A 16,578-nucleotide genomic window follows, 5' to 3' on the forward strand; every position below is an offset into this window, starting at 1 on the left:
AAAACTTCAGTCTATAATGTCATCAATGGCATATGACTTGTCTAACTATTCCCTTGCCTTCTCCCCCACGAGCACATAAGTGACCGGAGGGCAGGGGCTGTGTTTACATCTCCGGTGCCTGCAACACACCTGGGGACACGTCGGCACCTGCACCAACACCCAGCTGCCTGTCGTGAGCTGCGGGAGGCCGTAGGGTCCTGGGTTATTCAGCAGAGGTGGTGGCGCCATGATTAGGATTTGCCACGGCTGCTGATCAGGCTGCTGTTCCCATTGTGTGCCTGGTGGAAAGCAAACCCCTGGGAATCCTTGGAGTGTTTGGGACCAGAGGCGAGACAGCAGCCAAGGAGACTCAGTGATGGGCAGGGGCTGCCTGCAGGTGGAGAGGAGCCACATCCACGTGGACATCCTTGAGGTGTTTCCTGTCTCCTCCCCCTTTAAAACTTACTTTATAGTCTAGTTTAACTTTTATCTTTATCACAGGTACACACAGTTATCCAGCCACACAGTTTAAGGAACCCCCCTTCCCTTCCCAATCACCAGAGACGGCTTTCAATTCCTTTGATATTTACCTCCACGTGTCCACCCCGGCGCTCTTTGCTCCTGTGATGGACACCCAGCCTCAGCGTCTCTCTCCACGCCACACCCTTCCTGTGCCCCCATCCCTGCCCAAGAGAGGGAGAGAGGGAGAAAGGGGGAGAGATGGAGAGAGAGGGAGAGGGAGGGAGAGAGAAGGAGGGAGGGAGAGGGAGGGAGGGGGAGAGGGAGAGCAGGGGAGAGGGAGGGAGAGAGGAGGGGGGGGAGAGAGAAGGATGGGGAGAGAGGGAGGTAGAGGGGGACGGGGGAGGGGGAGAGGGAGACTGCCTAAATTCGTTAGACCAACGTCAATGTCTGCATTGTAAGTGTTTACATTATTGCAATTCTGTAAATGCTTGTCTGAGCCGAGCGTCCTAGAGCCACGCGATACTTTGCCTTTGCTGCTGTTCTCCCAGTATTTAACTATCGCCTATTTTTCTCTCTTTTTAAAAATATTTATGTATTTATTTAGGCTGCGCAGGGTCTTAGTTGCAGCACATGGGATCTTTAGTCACGGCATACAAACCCTTAGTTGCGGCATGTGGGATCTAGTTCCCCAACCAAGGATGGAACCTGGGCCCCCTGCGTTAGGAACGCGTAGCCTTACCCACTGGACCACCAGGGAAGTCCCTCACCTATTTTCCTCTTGTTCAGTTTTCTAGGTATTTATCCTTCTTCTAGCCCCAAACTCTCCCTCAGTGGTTCAAATCTCCTCTCAATAGAGCAAACACAACAGTTATTCCCCCAGTTTCATCTTCCTCAGGATGACTGCTCCCGTCTGCCAGGTGGGGGACCCCAGAGTCCAGGATGCTAGGATGTGACAAGAGTGGTCACTGGGCCACCCAGCTGCCGTGCTGGGGACAGACTGACGGGGCAGGGAGGTGCAAGCAGGGAAGCCAGGAGGAGGCTATTTTAGTAATCAGCGTGTGAGACCATGGTTTCCCAGCACCCTCCCCACCGCCCCCTGGTTGCAGTGGTGATGGTGGGAAGTGGCTGGTTTCTGAAAGATGCTGAAGGAGAAACCAGCAGGACTGGATGTGAGGTAAGGCAGGAAGCAAGGAGGGGAGTCTGCACGACTGAGCCAAGGAATGATGGATGGGATGGGAACGCTGACGGACAACCTCAGGGGTGAGTCGGAGTCCATCTGGGCTGCTGTAACAGATGCCACAGACTGGGGGGCTTGAGTTCTCACAGTTCTGGAGGCTGGAAATCCAAGATCAAGAGAGTCTGTGTCTGGTGAGGGCCCCCGTTCTGGTTCATGGGCCGCGTCTTCTCGCTGTGTCCTCACCTGGAGAAGGGGAGGCGGGGAGCCTTGTGGGGTCTCTTTTCTAAGAACACTAATCCCATTCATGGAATCTCTGCCCTCATGACCTCGTGAGGTTAGAAGGCCCCGCTTCTAACACCATCACATTGGCGGAGTCAGGGCTTCAACAACGGACTTTTGGAGGACACAGATATTCAGACCATAGCCGAGAAGAGCCCACGTTCAGGTGGATGTCTGGTCAGGTGGGCGCTTAGGGGCGTCCCCACACCCACGCTCGGGAACACCCCCGCTGTTTGCCAAGTGCTGTGGGCCCCTGCCAGTCACTGCAACAGGGAAGTTCTGATTTTCTTGAATTTCTTCGATGATTCCCCCCCTGTCTTGTCTGCGGTCCCTTCCTGAAACTATTATACTTTTCTTACTGGACCGAACGGAGGGCCCAGGGATCTTCTCATCTTTTTTCCATCTCAGTCGTTTTGCTGCTCCTCGGAGACTTCCGGCCCCTCTTCCCTCGGGCTCCGCGTCCTCAGCCCCCCCGGAGGTTCACGGCCGACACCGAGGGCGGTGGGGCGGCGGCCCAGCCCGGGTTCGGCCCGGCTCGCGGCGCCCCGGGAGGCGGGCGGGAAACGCGCTGGCCCGAACCGTGTGTCCGGGGTTGATTTGTTACTTCAGAGAAATCTCACGTTTCGGCCGAGCGGGCTTGTGCCCGGCTCCGCCCAACTGGGAGTTAGAACACCTGAGGCGCCCGGTTCCCAACCCGCTTCGGGCTGGGAGCGGTGAACACGCAGCCGCCCGGGCCCCGGGGCCGCGACGACCGGTCGTGGGGAACGTTCGCGCCCGGAACCCGCGGCGCGGTGCCGCGCCGGGGGACGCGCTTGGGCGCCGGACGCGGGGTGCGCGCGCAGCCGCGGTTCCGGTTCCGGTTCCGACCCGGCAAGGAGGAGGAGCGCGAGTCCGGCCTGCGGAGGTAGAGGCCGCCCCCTCACCCCTCACCCCCGCTCCTCCACCCCGCGTCCCGCCCCGCCCCCTCCCTCGCAGGGGCTGCGTCAAGTGGGGACCCTGCCTTCCCTTCGCGGCGCTGGCGGCGACGTCCAGGCCCCCGGGGTGTAGGAGTGAGTCAAGTCCACGTTCAGCCATAGTTGGAGGGAAGTTGATCTGCCTTGTCGGAAACAAATCCATTTCCGGCCTCATTGGGCCGCAGGAATCCTCCTTGAAGCACCACGCCCCTCCCCCCGCACTTTCTTTGTTTGCTTTGTGCACTAAAGAGGAGGTGATACTCAGCGGGGCTTTGAAGGATGCTTAGGAGTTTGCCAAAAGGGGGAAGGATGACAATTGGAGGTGGGAACAGGAATCCCGTGTTTGGGGAGTTTGTAGGCTTCCATCCCGAGGAGGGGCATGTTTGGAGACCTAGGCAGGGACAGGTGGGGGTAGGGGGCACCGGTGCTGGGCCCAGGAACACAGACATCCCCAGCAGCCTTCAGGGGGCCCCCGGAGGTTCTGATGTGAAACGTGAAAGCCCAGCGAGTCTAGCGAGCTTTCCTCAGTCCCTATTGTGCCCCCACCCCATGTCCCAGAGCCGCTCTTCAAGGCAGACGGCATCTGTGGATTAAGCCACGGCCCAAGATTGTAAGCTTCATCCCTCCAGATGGCATCTTTAAAATAGTATTTTACGTCCTAATATGGAGATGGGTTTAAGCGTTTGCTTTTCCCTTTTGGTGTTTTTGATTTGAATGCAGTGTGAGTGTTACTTAAAAATGTAACTTTGAAAGCGGCTCCCCAGACCACAGGCAGCGTGCTGAGACAAGTGTCCGGCGCAGAGGGAGGGTGCGGGCCCCTCCCCAGCCGCGCACCTTCCCCGAGTCCGCAGACAGCGGGCGGGCTTGGCGGCAGGTGGTGGTGAGCCGTCAGGTGCCATTTGATTCATTTCGAAACCAGCCGCCTTCATTTGAATGCAAGTATCGTTCTTATCGCGTAATTTTTGTCACATGGCTCCGTGGTGAGCATGGGGCTGAGCGTGGCTGGGCCGTGTGCTTCCCACTGTGTGTGCTGGGCGGTTCTCACAGGAGCCGAAGGCTTAGACGGCTGAGGAAAACTCGGAAAAACCAGTGAACGTTCCAGGCTGGGCCTGTTTTGACTCTAGAATCTGTGCTGTCAACCAGCACCCCGGTTAGGACGTGACAGATGTCATCTTCCCGGCGTTGGGTGTGTGTCCTGAGAGGGCCGTGGTTACCCTAAGTAACCTAAGTGGTCTGGCCTGGGAACCTGATGGTCAGAGCACTGAGTAGCTTCTGCTGGGTCTCTGCCTGGGCTCCGGCCTCCCGGAGGGAGCTGAGCGTGGCGTGGCCTGCCCGGGAGAAGGCGTCCGGTTCTCCAGAATTCAGGTTTCCGTGTTCTTGGCCGGGATTTTTTGACATTGCTGCACGGTGATGCTGACCTCATGACGTCGGTTAATCAAGATGGGGAGAAATCCGTGGCCGAACTGCATTTACTGGGCGGCAACATCACTCCAGGCTGTGCCACCGGCAGTGATGGGGGGCCCCGTGGCCAAGGGGGCTGGTGGTTGGAAGGCGTGGCCTCTTTTCCTGAGGTAGCTGTTGGCCTTTCTGCACCTGGACCTGCTCAGGACACAGTCATCTGACCTGACCTCGTTCTTTCTGCTTGTTCAAGGCAGGGCCTTGCTCCCCTTGACCTTGGAGATTTTAGCTCTGTATTGAATGGCTCGATGATGGGTGGTTTCGGGAGCACCTAAAAGCTGTTTCGAAGGGGTGGCCCCATGTTCCCACGTGTTCAGTGGGAGAAAAAATTAGTGCAGCTTCTCTGGAGGCCGCTCTGGCAGCGTTTACCCAGTTAAAAGTCATTTGGGTTGTAGGCTCCGTGGTGAGCAGGCAGGGCCCCTCCTCAGCGTCTGTTCCACAGACACCCCCGTGTGAGCACAGCTCCGTGTCCCTGAGCCTCCCTCCCTGCAGGTCACCTGGCAGGCTCCCCGTCCCCCGAGCTCCAGCCACCTGCCCCACCCTGCCTCGGGACACCTGTCCCCACGCGGAGCCAGGCGGTCTTGCCACCTCCCAGCACTGGGACACTGGGGCCAGGTCACTGCTGCCGGACGCCAGGCCTGCGGTGCTCTGAGGGCCAGCGCAGCGGGCGTTCCAGCTGCTTCTGTGAGGACTTCATCATTGTCCCCATGAGCCTTCCGTGAACCACTAGGTTTAATTGCGAGAAGAAGGCTATCTCATTTTTATTTGCCTCTGTCGTTTTGAGACATTAAAGAGCTACAGAAAATTACAGATACCCTGTAGGTCCACCATCCAGAACAAATAATTTTAATATTTTCCTCTTTTTTTCTATTTTTTTTCCTTTTCCTTTTTTGTACCAAAGAAAATGTTAATGCTGAGGTTGCAATACCTCCATTTGAAAATATAAATGTCATTTATTAGACTTTTAAAATCTGATTACAAAAGTCGTACGTGCTCATTGCAGAAAATCTGGAGCAAATTGAGCAGCGCTAAGAAGAACACGAAAGCCACCTGTGGCCCTGCTGCCTCGTGTCCACCTGGAGGCTCACCTTCCTGTCTCTGGAGGGACGTCCCTCCCCTGAGCAGCGCTGCGGGGGCGGGTGCAGTCGGGCCGTGGCCCAGCCCCACACGCGTGTGTGTGCCCTGGCCTCCTCAGACCTTCCGGACCACCTGGCTTAGCCATGGTTTTTCAATATCAGAAATAACCCTGCAGTGAACACCCCACAGTGAACCTTTGTGTACACGGCTGATTATTTCCTTAGGATACATTTAAAAAACAAAACCGTGGGAACAGAGGGCTTGCATTTCCTGTTTTCATGTCGCATCTAGAAGGGACTGCTGAGTGCCCTCTTTGGACGGCTGAGCCATCACTAGGCTGGGGGTGCCGCCCAGTTAATGTGTGGTGTCTCTTGGGGCAGCTCCCAGCACGGACTTGGCCTTCCCTGCCCAGGGCCTTCCTCACCACCTGTGGTGTCTCAGAGTGGGTTGGTGTGCTGCAGCCAGCCGGGCCTGGGTCTCGATGCTGTTTCTCCAGTTGCTCTGTGGCCTTGGGCAGGTGGCTTCACCTCTCTGTTTTTCTTGGAGGTGCTGCTCTGACTGCCTGCCCCCAGCATCCGTCCCCAGCCCACTGTGGATTCGCTGCTATGGAGTCAGAAGTCAGCTAGCCCTCCCACCCCTGGCCAGGGAGGGAGGGGAAGTGGCGGTCAGCCTGTCTTCCAGTTTTCATTTCAAGTTCTCAGACCCCAGCTTCTCTCTGACTGGCCCCCCTCAGTGTGGTCCAGTCCCTGGGGCCCCAGGGGGAGCAGGCAGAAAGCTTGCCCTTCCTAGGCCCCTCACGGGGTGTCTGGACAGAGGAAGGCTGAGCCTGTGGGTGTCGCCGGCAGCAGCTGTGACATTGCCTGTGAAGCCCTGTGAGGCCTGCCAGGCAGAGGGGTAGGAGCAGCAGCCACTCCTGGCTGTCCGTCTGTCTGTCCTCCACGGCACCCAGTGCCTGAGTGCTGTGCTCCTAAACACCCCAGAAAATGCTGTCACTTCAGCGGGCACCCCCGAACATCTGTCTTGCGTGGTCACCAACAAGACTCAGGCCTCAGGCCGTAACCCAGAAACGTTGTGTGGTAGGTTTTCTGTTTATAGATTCTCTTTGTTTTAGTTTCTCCTGTCTGTAAAGCAAATAGAGAAGAATTTGCTAGAAGTGAGAAGAGGAAGCGCTTAAAGCCCCTGGTTTGCTTCTCACTAGCTCATTTTCTTTTCTTTTCTTTTTTTTTTTTTTTTTTTTGCGGTACGCGGGCCTCTCACTGTTGTGGCCTCTCCCGTTGCGGAGCACAGGCTCCGGACGCGCAGGCTCAGCGGCCATGGCTCACGGGCCCAGCCGCTCTGCGGCATGTGGGATCTTCCCGGACTGGGGCACGAACCCGTGTCCCCTGCATCGGCAGGCGGACTCCCAACCACTGCTCCACCAGGGAATCCCACACTAGCTCATTTTCTTTCTGAAACTGGCACATCTCACATGTTTATCACATTTCTTATTTTCTCTGGTCAAGCCCAGCTGTTTTCTTACAATTTGTCAGGTTTCTTTATAGTAACAGAAATCCAGAGGTGTGAAACCAACTGCGAGCCCGCCTCTGAACCTTGCGTAGAGGACAGAGCCCAGGACGTCACAAGACACTCTGGCCTCCTTCATCTGGAAGGGGTGTGGGCCACGTGTACTGGAGAGCCTACCGGTGGGGGAGGCCTGGAGCTTTTGGGAGTGTTTCCATAGGACCTCGGAGCAGCCGTTGGGGAGGAGATGGGGCCGCCGAGGCCCCTGCAGGCAGGAGGGTCAGGCAGGCGGGCATCTCTCTGGTGCCAGGTTTCCGCCTGCTGGGCCGGGAGGCTGGGAGACCTTGTGTCAGAGCCCTTGCCACCCGGGGCAGCCAGCACGCGGAGGATCTCAGGACAGAGGAGAGCTCAGTCCCGACCTTTACTGCTGTGGGCCGTTTGTTTTGTTAGGTAATTATAAAGTGTTGTGTGTAGTCTGTTTTTTAAATTAACAACCGAGAACAAAACTGTTTGGTACATGTAACAAACATAGCACATTTGTTTTCCCCCGTAGCAAGTTAATGAAGGAGACGGAAGAGTGAGGCTTGTCGGGGAGAGGATGCGCTGAGCCCGGGAGAAGCAGCCTCCTGGCAGCAGGTGCGGGGCTGCCCGCCCGCCAGTCCCCACCTTCCCTGCTTTGCTGGGCCCGTTGGAACGGGAACGAGAGTTACAAGTTTTATTTTATGATGTTGTTGGACAATGCCTTGGAGGCGTCCTCATCAGCCTCTGACACTCAGAAGTGCTCTCTAGGGTCCCTGTGAAGTCTGCCCCCCCCAGCCCCCGCCCCAGTAACAGGGAGAGACACGCCCCCCCCCCCCCCCCCGCCACGGCATAGCCAGCATCAGGCCATTTCCTTGTGCTGTCGTGGGCCAGGGTGGCCGTGGGCGTCTGGCGTGGTGACTCTGGTGGGGAACGATGGCTGCGGGTGGGAAGGCTCCGGCTGGGCTCCTGGCTGTGATTTAGGAGGGGGGACTTTGAATTTTCTCGTGGGTGAGATAGGGTTAACAGTGCTTGCCTTGCTGATTGAACAGGGTGGTCGAAGGTGGAAACACACGTAATATATTAAGTCTGTTACCAAATAATACTCATTAAAAATCCTTCAGGAACAACCGGGGGAGCTGGTGCACCCGTCAGCTCCCCGTCAGGGATGCTGCTCTGGCTGAGAGCGCCCAGGCGGAGCAGAGGTGGCAGAGGCTGCAGTGGGGAGGGCACGGCAGTGGGGACGCCGAGCCAGGGCAGGTGGGGGCCCGTGGACCTTGCTGGCCGCCCTGGCGCTGGGAAGGAACCGTCTTCCGTGGTTCTGGGGGTCAGGAGGGCTCCTGACCTCTCGAGTGGAGGGGTGGCAGCGTGGAGGGGGTGCGCCCGGCCCCCCTTTCCCAGGCCGCCTCCTCTAGAGCACACTGGAGAATTCCAGGTGCGGGTCGTGGCTCACAGCCTTCCTGGGGAGCCCTCCTCCTGGCAGACGGACTGTTTTGGTCATTGTTTAGTAGTTAGGCTGTGGGGAAGAGAGGGAAGAGTTATGTTTTGGCTTAAAAAACAGAGTGACGCTTTGCAGACATGTGAACCTGCCCTGTTTGCGTCTCTGCTCTATTTTAGACAGGTTCCTAGGAGTCCATGGCTCGGCACGTGTTCCAGAGCAGAAGTGAGCCCAGTGCCTGTGCTCCGCTCGCCGGAATTTCCAGGCCCCGCTGCTGGCGGGGAGGGAACACAGCCAGCCCTTGAACCAGGCGGGGGTCGGGTGGGCGTTAGGGGCGACCCCACAGCCGAAAATCCGAGTGACTTCACAGCCGGCCCTTCCTGCACACCCCCGCCCTCCGTATTCACACTCGTGTAAGTGCCGCAGTGCAGATTAGTGAAAACGAGCCACGTGTACGTGGACCCGCGTCGTGCACACCGTGCTGTCCAAGGGCCCTTGGCACGTACTTCTCTCGGCTCGTACTTCTCCGGGTTCAGGTGTTTGAAAACCGTTATTCAGAGTTTACCTGAAGTGCATCGAGTTCTGTTTGTTTCTCCTTGGCTTCCCTAGTTTAGTTCATTGTTTTAGAATCTTGCATGTTTTTAAAACCTTTAAAGCAATGAGATTGAATAAAAAGCTGAAACTTTGGTCATTTAAGTTCCAAAGGTGTGTGTTGTGAGATCGTTAGCATTTCCGGTCTCGGGATGTCCGCCCGTGATTGGAAGTGAGGCCACCTCTCCGGCCGCCGTGGGGGTCCGGCAGCACAGGGCAGTGACCGCAGTGCCCTCTCTTCCCGCCAGGTACCGGCACTTTGTGTCTGCTGCTGCGACGCTGCCCCGCGTGGTGATGTCCCTCCGGCGCCTGGCCTGGGCCTGGCCTGGGCCATGTTGGTGGCCAGCCCCCCGGAGGTGCAGAGGACGCGGCGCCCTGCACACGGCCCCGGCCGCGCGCTCCGACAGCAGCACGCTGGGCTTCCGCCGCGCCCTGGGCTTCGGGGACAGGATCGCCCTCGTCGACCAGCACGGCAGCCACACGTACAAGGACCTCTACTCCCGCAGCCTCTGCCTGTCCCGGGAGATCTGCCGGCTCCGTGGCTGTGCCGACAGGGACCTCCGGGAGGAGAGGGTGTCCCTCCTGTGCAGCAATGACGTCTCCTTCGTGGTGGCGCAGTGGGCCACGTGGATGAGCGGCGGCATCGCCGTCCCCCTCTGCAGGAAGCACCCCCAGGCCCAGCTGGAGTACTTCATCCGGGACTCGCGCAGCTCCGTGGTCCTCGCCGGCCCGGAGCACGTGGAGCTCCTGAGCCCGGTGGTCCAGAAGCTGGGGGTCCCGCTCCTGCCTCTCTCGCCCGCAGTCTACCACGGGGCAGCCGAGGACCCCGGGGAAGGCCGGCTGCCAGAGTGGGACTGGAGAGACCGGGGCGCCATGATCATCTACACCAGCGGGACCACGGGGAGACCCAAGGGCGTCCTGAGCACGCATCAGAACATCAGGGCCGTGGTGAGTGCTTCTGGGGCCGCCACGGTTGGGAGGTGCAAGCTGTGTCCCCGCAGGCCAGTCCCAGCAGCAGTCACGGCAGGCGGCCTTCTGTTCATTCTGCAGGGCCAGCCACAGCTCTCATCGTCCCACCCCCGGGGCCGCGTGACCGGCAGCCCCACTGGCGGTGTAGGGGGTGCAGTGCCCAGGTGCCGGGGGGTAACAGGCCCCCTCGGGCTCCTCCAGAGCCGTGGCGTGTGGAGCATGGAACGGGCCACTCTATGTGACGCTGAGGTTTTAAAGGAAACCAGCCCCAAAGCGATTATCCAGATGTGCCGTCAGCACCTAAGTGCGGCTGGTTTGGGAAACGAGAAGCAGGAACTCGTGTGCGCCACATCGTAGGTGTTAGCTTGTGTTCCGTGGCCTCAGTTACCATTTCTGTGAAACTCCCCAGCCGCTGTATCTATCTGCAGTTTATACTCTTCTTGCTTCCAAAAAGCATTTGCACGTACAGTGAAGACTTTTACACAGCAGGAGTGGGAAAATAAGAGAGAAGTTCAAACCCACAAAGAGGGAGGTCAGAGGTCAACGCCATCAACTCAGGCTAATTCAGTCCATAAGTCAGCATGAACTGAGTCGGGCCAGCTGCAGGCAAGGCGTGATTACACGTCGTCTCTGTCTCCGCGGAGGAGACGTGCTTTTTGTCTGGAGAGGCCATCTCTGGACCAGTATCTCTGCGGGGTGGGCATCTCACTTGTGTTCGCACATGGCCGTCACCGCAGCATGCACCAGGCAGGCTCGGCAGTGATCGGGGACTTTTTGGCTCAGCCGGGGCGAGGATGGTGCCAGAACAGACGTGGCTCAGACAGACAGCCGGGTTCCAGCCTGGCCTGTCGGAGCCGCTTGAGGGGAGAGCTGCCCAGCGTCTGCAGAGGCCTTTGACCCCAAATCAAAGGCCCTTTCAAACTGGCTGAAGCCCCTGACTACATGCGGCCCTGTTCTCTAGCAGGAGGGTAAGTGGTGGACAGACGGCCCCGCGGTCAGACCCCAGGTCATTCTGTTACCATGTCCTCCCATGCCGTCAAGGGCGGGGCAGCGGCCGTCTCCTCCCGCCTTTTCGGCTGGCGCGGCCGGCTGTGTGCGCCGTCCTATTCTGAGGCTGTGCTGCCGTTCTCCAGGTGACGGGGCTGGTCCGCAAATGGGCCTGGACAAAGGACGACGTGATCCTCCACGTCCTCCCGCTGCACCATGTCCACGGCGTGGTCAACAAGCTGCTCTGTCCGCTCTGGGTGGGCGCCACCTGCGTGATGCTGCCCGAGTTCAGCGCTCAGCTGGTGAGTCAGGGCCGGGCTCTCGGCGTCGCGGGCTCCGGGCCTCCCCGGGCTAGGTCCCTTCTCTGGGGTGCAGAGTCCCAGCGGCGAGCTTCCTGTTACTGCTGGAGCAGAGGGTCGCCACTGGGGCTTCGCACAGCACAAGTGTACTCTCGGTTCTGGAAGGCCAGGTCCAAGTGAGGCTCGCGGGGCTAAGGGCCAGGCGCCGCAGGCCTGATTCTGTCTGGAGGCTGCGGGGCGGAATCCGCTCCTGCCTCTTCCAGCTGCTGCAGGTGCCTGTGTGCCCTGCCTTGTGGCTGCATCACCCCCGCCTCTGCTTCTGTATTCTCGTGACCGCTGCCTCTTCTGTGGCCAGATCTCCCTCTACATGAGGACCCTGTGGCCATGTCGGGCCCACCCAGTGTCCAGGGCAACCGCACCTTCTCCAGACCCCTGCAGAGTCCCCTTTGCCGCGTGAGGGGCGCATCCACGGGGGTGAGCACGTGGATGTCTTGGGGCTGTTGTGCAGCTGACTGCTGGCTTTCAAGGTCCCAATGGATGGCCCAGCTGGGGGCTCCGTGTCAGCCTCCCCACCGGCTCCTCTTTTCAGCAGGGGGTTCTTTCCCAGCACTGCCCTGCGGTCAGCGGGCCAGGGAGGCCGAGTGGATACGAGGTGGGGCAGAGCGGGCACTGCAGAGCAGAGTGCAGAAGGAGGGGAGCGACCTGGCCAGACGCTGCCCCTGCCCCCGGCACGTGGTGAGCTGCTGTGCAGCAGTCCCATCCCAGCCTCCGTGTCCCATGTACTGGTGGGGACAGGTGCCTGGGGCAGGTGAAGGCAGGGCTCTGAGGTGGTGATGGGCTGACTGCACGGAGAGGCTGCCGGAGTGACACATCCCCGTGGGGCCGGCAGGAAGCACAGGGCTTGAACGAGACCCTACTCTGTCACTGACTCACGCTGTAACCTATACAGCATGGGAATGCGAAGTGGGAGAGCCCAGGAAGCACCTGGGCTGGGCTTCTGTGGGCGCTGGACTTCAGATGGGGGCTGGGCTCCAGGTGGGGGCGGGCTCCTGTGGGGGGCGGGGCTCCTGTGGGGGGCGGGGCTCCGGTTGGGGGATGGGCTCCAGGTGGGGCAGGGCTCCTGTGGGGGCGGGGCTCCTGTGCTGGCTGCTGTCCTGCAGGTCTGCAGCCCCAGGAGAGGAGTGGCTTGGAGACCTCTGCACAGCAGGGCTGCCGAGTGAGGTCTCTGGAGAGGTGCCCAGGCTCGGCCCGCAGCACAGAGCTTGTTGTTTAGTCACTTTATTCCAGGGTGAATTTCCTCACGAGGGGTCCCTGAGGCCTGGGGTCCCTGGTCTGCAGAATCCATCGTTCACTGAAGTCGGCCTCCTCTGTCTCCACCAGAAAGAGGCAGCTCTAGATAGATCGTCTCCGGCCCGTCCTCACATCACGCCTGGAGCCTTAATTCACATCGGTGCTGGTGCCAGGTCAGAGTGAGAGGACGAGGTGCTACAGACAGGCTGGTCCCGGGCGAGCCCCGCACCTCCCTGACCTTCCGTCTCGTCCTCTAACGGAGGAGCGATGAGCCTGGCGCAGGGTGGGCACTGAGCCCAATCCCAGCAACGCAAAGCAGGGAGAAGCAGGGACCCTTTCTCCTCCTGTTTGCAAGGGTGCTGCGTGCAGACCAGCGTCAGGGAAGCTGGGGACCCTGTGTGCTGACAGGTGATGCTGTTGCGTTTAGAGAACGTAGCTTAAAATCCGGCGTGAGCGCTGTGGACAGACCGGCGAGCCGGACAGTAGAAGTGGCAGTCCGAGGGCCAGGGCAGCCCGTTCAGACCCTGCCCAGCCAGCCAGCCCCCTCCTCCGCCCCCATCCTGCTGTTTGTTTTTCAGCTGCAGGGCCTCAGGATTTAGACAGCGGGGTCTACAGAGGGCTGTCTGCCTCTTAACACAAGTCCCAGTGACTCTCCAAAGGGGTCGGTCTGGCCCGGCACACATGGCTTCCTGAGGGGGCTCTGACTGAACTGACTGGGCAGCGGGGAGGGGGAGAAAGGGGGGCCCTGAGGCTATCGGGAGTGACTGCTAAGGGCAAGTGGGGACAGCCAGCTCGCCCCCTAGTCCCAGGGAGGTTTTGTGACTGTCTGGCCTTGTGCAGCAGGAGTGCAGGAGCGCCCTGGGGCCTCCACAGAATGCAAGCTGCCCTCCCCCCAATGCTTCATTCACCCAGAGGGCCTCCCTGCAGGGCACCACAAAGACAGGAGGACGGAGGGGTGCCCCACCCTGAGCTTAGATCCGGGACCCAGACAGGCTGAGCGGCAGTGGCGGACCAGCCGGCTACAGTCCCAGCTTCCTGATTTCCTCGGTCCTGATCCATGTGAGTGCCTGGTGGGCGAGGCAGGGGTGCCGGCAGGCTGCTGGCCTGCAGACTGAGCAGGCCTTTCCTTCCCCAAAGCACAGACCCGGGAAGGTGAAGAAAGAGCAGGAAGTGTGGCTGCCTCGCCCAGGAGGGGAGCCCCGGCCCCTGCTGGCCTCTTCCACCGCCACCTTCTCCTCCCCACCTACCCCCACCACCCTGGGCCTGCAGGCTCAGTCTCTGTGCATCTTGGCCCCCGTCCTGGCCTGATCTGCGCTACTGTTCAGTGTAGCACTTACCACCTCGAAGCCACGTAGACTCTGCTGTGGGTCCTCATTCTCTCCCCCTAAAATGTCACTTCCGAGGGCATGGTTTTCCTTCTCTTTAGGGCCTGTCCCCAGGGCCTAGAGCAGGTGGCTCAGAGCTGTTGTAGATGAATGGACAGTTATCACTTACGGGCCCCATGGGCCATGAGGGAACGCTGGCCCCTTGAACCCTCTCCACAGCCTCCCCCTTGGCTTTTGTCATTGTGATCGTCTGGACTTGTGAACAGGCCTCTGGGGAGAGCGTCCCTGAAAGTCACTTAGGGGAGTGGTTATTTGTTTAATGAAAACTTTACTGTATCAGCTCCTCAGGAATCAGAGCATAAGCAGATAAACATAACAACATTCCACTGAAAAACCCACCACAAGGTTCCCTTAAAGGGATAGAGTTCTCTGCACACTTTGGGTTTGTAGACGTGTATAAAGACCAGGGCGGGGACTTCCCCGATGGCGCAGTGGTTAAGAATCTGCCTGCCAATGCAGGGGACCACAGGTTCGAGCCCCGATCCAGGAAGATCCCACATGCTGTGGAGCAACTAAGCCAATGCGCCACAACTACTGAGCCTGTGCTCTAGAGCCTGTGAGCCACAACTACTGAGCCCATGTGCTGCAACTACTGAACGCCATGTGCCTAAAGCCCGTGCTCCACAACAAGAGAAGCCACTGCAGTGAGAAGCCCACACACTGCAACAAAGAGTAGCCCCTGCTTGCCGCAACTAGAGAAGCTCGCGTGCAGCAACGAAGACCCAAAGTGGCCAAAAATTAAATTAAAAAAAAAAAAAAAAGACCAGGACGGCGGATGGGGCTTCTTGTGCTCACAGCTCAGCTCCATCTGCCACTGCCCGTGGCCGCAGGTGGCGGGTTACACGGGCGGGCTTGTCAGTGTCCCTGAGCCGGGGGTTCCATGTGGAATATCATCCTTGGGGTGTGGGCAGCTCCACCTGACGGCCTTGGTGTTCACCCTCCCGAGAGGTCTTGCTGGTGTAAAGCCTAACGGGATTGGCTCTGTTCAACATGTACCTGTGTAGCTTAGATACTGTGAAAACGAGAGCGGATTTTGGACAAGGAAGCACTCAACAGGGAAACAAACCTCAGGGATTCCCACCTGCTCCCAGGCCACCAGGTCCCATTTATTTTCTTTGGCCTCCAGCTGTCTCCCGTCACTGCAGTGGCCCCTCGCTGTCACTACTCAGCCTGCACCTCTGAGAGCGAGACCCTGGGATGCTGCCTGTCTCCTGCCTGGGGGCTGGAGACCAGAGGCTGCAGGGCAGCTTGCCGGGACAGTCAGCTCAGACCTTCCCGATCCTAGGCACTGACTTGGGGTTTCTCAGAACCATGCAGCAGGGCTGAAGGGTCCAACACATTTGCTGTGGTTGATAGAAGACGCAGCCCTGAGCTTCAGAGCTTTGTGAATCTGCTTATACCATTGATAGGAAAACCCCACCTTCAGCATTATTAAATATCGGGGCTTGTCTACGCTTGTGTTTGAGAAATGCGCGTGGGGACTTCCCTGGCGGTCCAGCGGCTAAGACTCCTCGCTCCCAGTGCAGGGGGCCTGGGTTCGATCCCTGGTCGGGAAACTAGATCCCACATGCCACAAGTAAAGATCCCACGTGGGGCAACGAAGATCCCGCCTGCCGCAACTAAGACCCAGCGCAGCCAAATACGTAAATATATTTAAAAAGAAAAAAAAAAAAGAGTATTACCATTCATTGAAAACAAAAAACAAAGAAATGAGTGTAAAGAGGTGCGGGGCCCAGAAACCTGCACTGGTGTTGACACGGTCTCAGCTCCTGGCGGCTTCAAGCCCTTCCGTGGACAGTGGGGTGAGGGGCTGTCTGCGTCCCGCGAGGCTGACTGATGCGGTGGCGGTGACTCGGGGACGGCAGGAAGACTGATGGCGGGCTGTCCGCCGTCAGCCCCGCGGAATGCAGTCTGGTTGTTGATTAGGCTGCCTGGCTGCGATCGATTCCTTGTCGCAGATACGTGCTCCGGTGACTTCTCGGGATCACGGTGGCTCTCGGAGAGGCACTGAGTCAGGGTGGGGCCCGGCCGGTGAGGCAGGAGGGCGCAGACCCCGGCGCGTGGCACTGCTTTCGGCTCGGCGGTGCAGGCCGCTGGGGCCACTGCCAGGGCACTCTGTAGAGACCAGTGCCCTGCTCGGGACTGCGGTGCCCATGTGAAGCCTGCTGCCTGGCACACCTGTGGCCGCAGAAGGCTTTGAGAAATCTGCGTCTTGTTGAAGTGGGTGGAGGTGTTTGCAGGCGGAGTTGGGGGAGGGAAGCAGAGCTCTTAAGCTCAAGTGCGTCTCAGATCTGACCCACAGCCTGGGGCCACTTGGGCGGGGCCGCGCACACAGGCCGGTGGAACGGGATAAACAGGCATCTGTTCTCCTGTCTCCAGCCTTTCATTGTGGAGTGTCCTCTGTCATTGCCAGACTTTGGCCAGAGCACCTTAAAAACAGAATAAGAGCCCTCCCGTGTGTTGTTACAATTGCCAGAAACGGGTGAGGGCTTAACCCCTGGCCATTGCTTCAAGCTGAGGAGGCGTCCGTGGCAGCTGTGCTCCAACCCTGTTCTGGCTTTTGCTGGGCAGGGCAGTCCTGCTGGGGGTCTAGCCCCAGGTTCCAGTCCCGGATGCTCTGCAGGGTCACGTCGGGGAGCTGGTGCGTGAAAAGGCCCCGGCCCCTTGCTCTGCTGCATCCGGTGTGGGCTCCTGTGTGCTGCCCGCTTGGGAGCTG

The 16,578-nt window shown here is 59.2% G+C and overlaps 1 protein-coding gene across 8 annotated transcripts in view; it reads left to right on the plus strand.

The window, feature by feature from the left end:
• The first annotated feature begins 2,696 nt into the window (after nucleotides 1-2,696).
• ACSF3 (acyl-CoA synthetase family member 3) overlaps nucleotides 2,697-16,578 on the plus strand; it is a 62,412-nt gene continuing 48,530 nt past the window's right edge. For 5 of the 8 annotated variants that reach the window (XM_067720672.1, XM_067720668.1, XM_067720673.1 and 2 more), the window contains exons 1-3: nucleotides 2,697-2,801; nucleotides 9,181-9,880; nucleotides 11,035-11,190. In XM_067720672.1, coding sequence (XP_067576773.1) covers nucleotides 9,227-9,880; nucleotides 11,035-11,190 — 810 coding nt within the window. In that variant the 5' untranslated portion in view covers nucleotides 2,697-2,801; nucleotides 9,181-9,226. Of the gene's footprint in view, nucleotides 2,802-6,853; nucleotides 7,336-7,438; nucleotides 7,522-8,520; nucleotides 8,755-9,180; nucleotides 9,881-11,034; nucleotides 11,191-16,578 lie in introns of those variants that run through there. The other 3 variants (XM_067720669.1, XM_067720670.1, XM_067720671.1) reach the window with 3 other exon arrangements.

This window comes from Pseudorca crassidens, chromosome 20 (genome assembly GCF_039906515.1).
Source record: "Pseudorca crassidens isolate mPseCra1 chromosome 20, mPseCra1.hap1, whole genome shotgun sequence".
NCBI classification, from domain to species: domain Eukaryota; kingdom Metazoa; phylum Chordata; class Mammalia; order Artiodactyla; family Delphinidae; genus Pseudorca; species Pseudorca crassidens.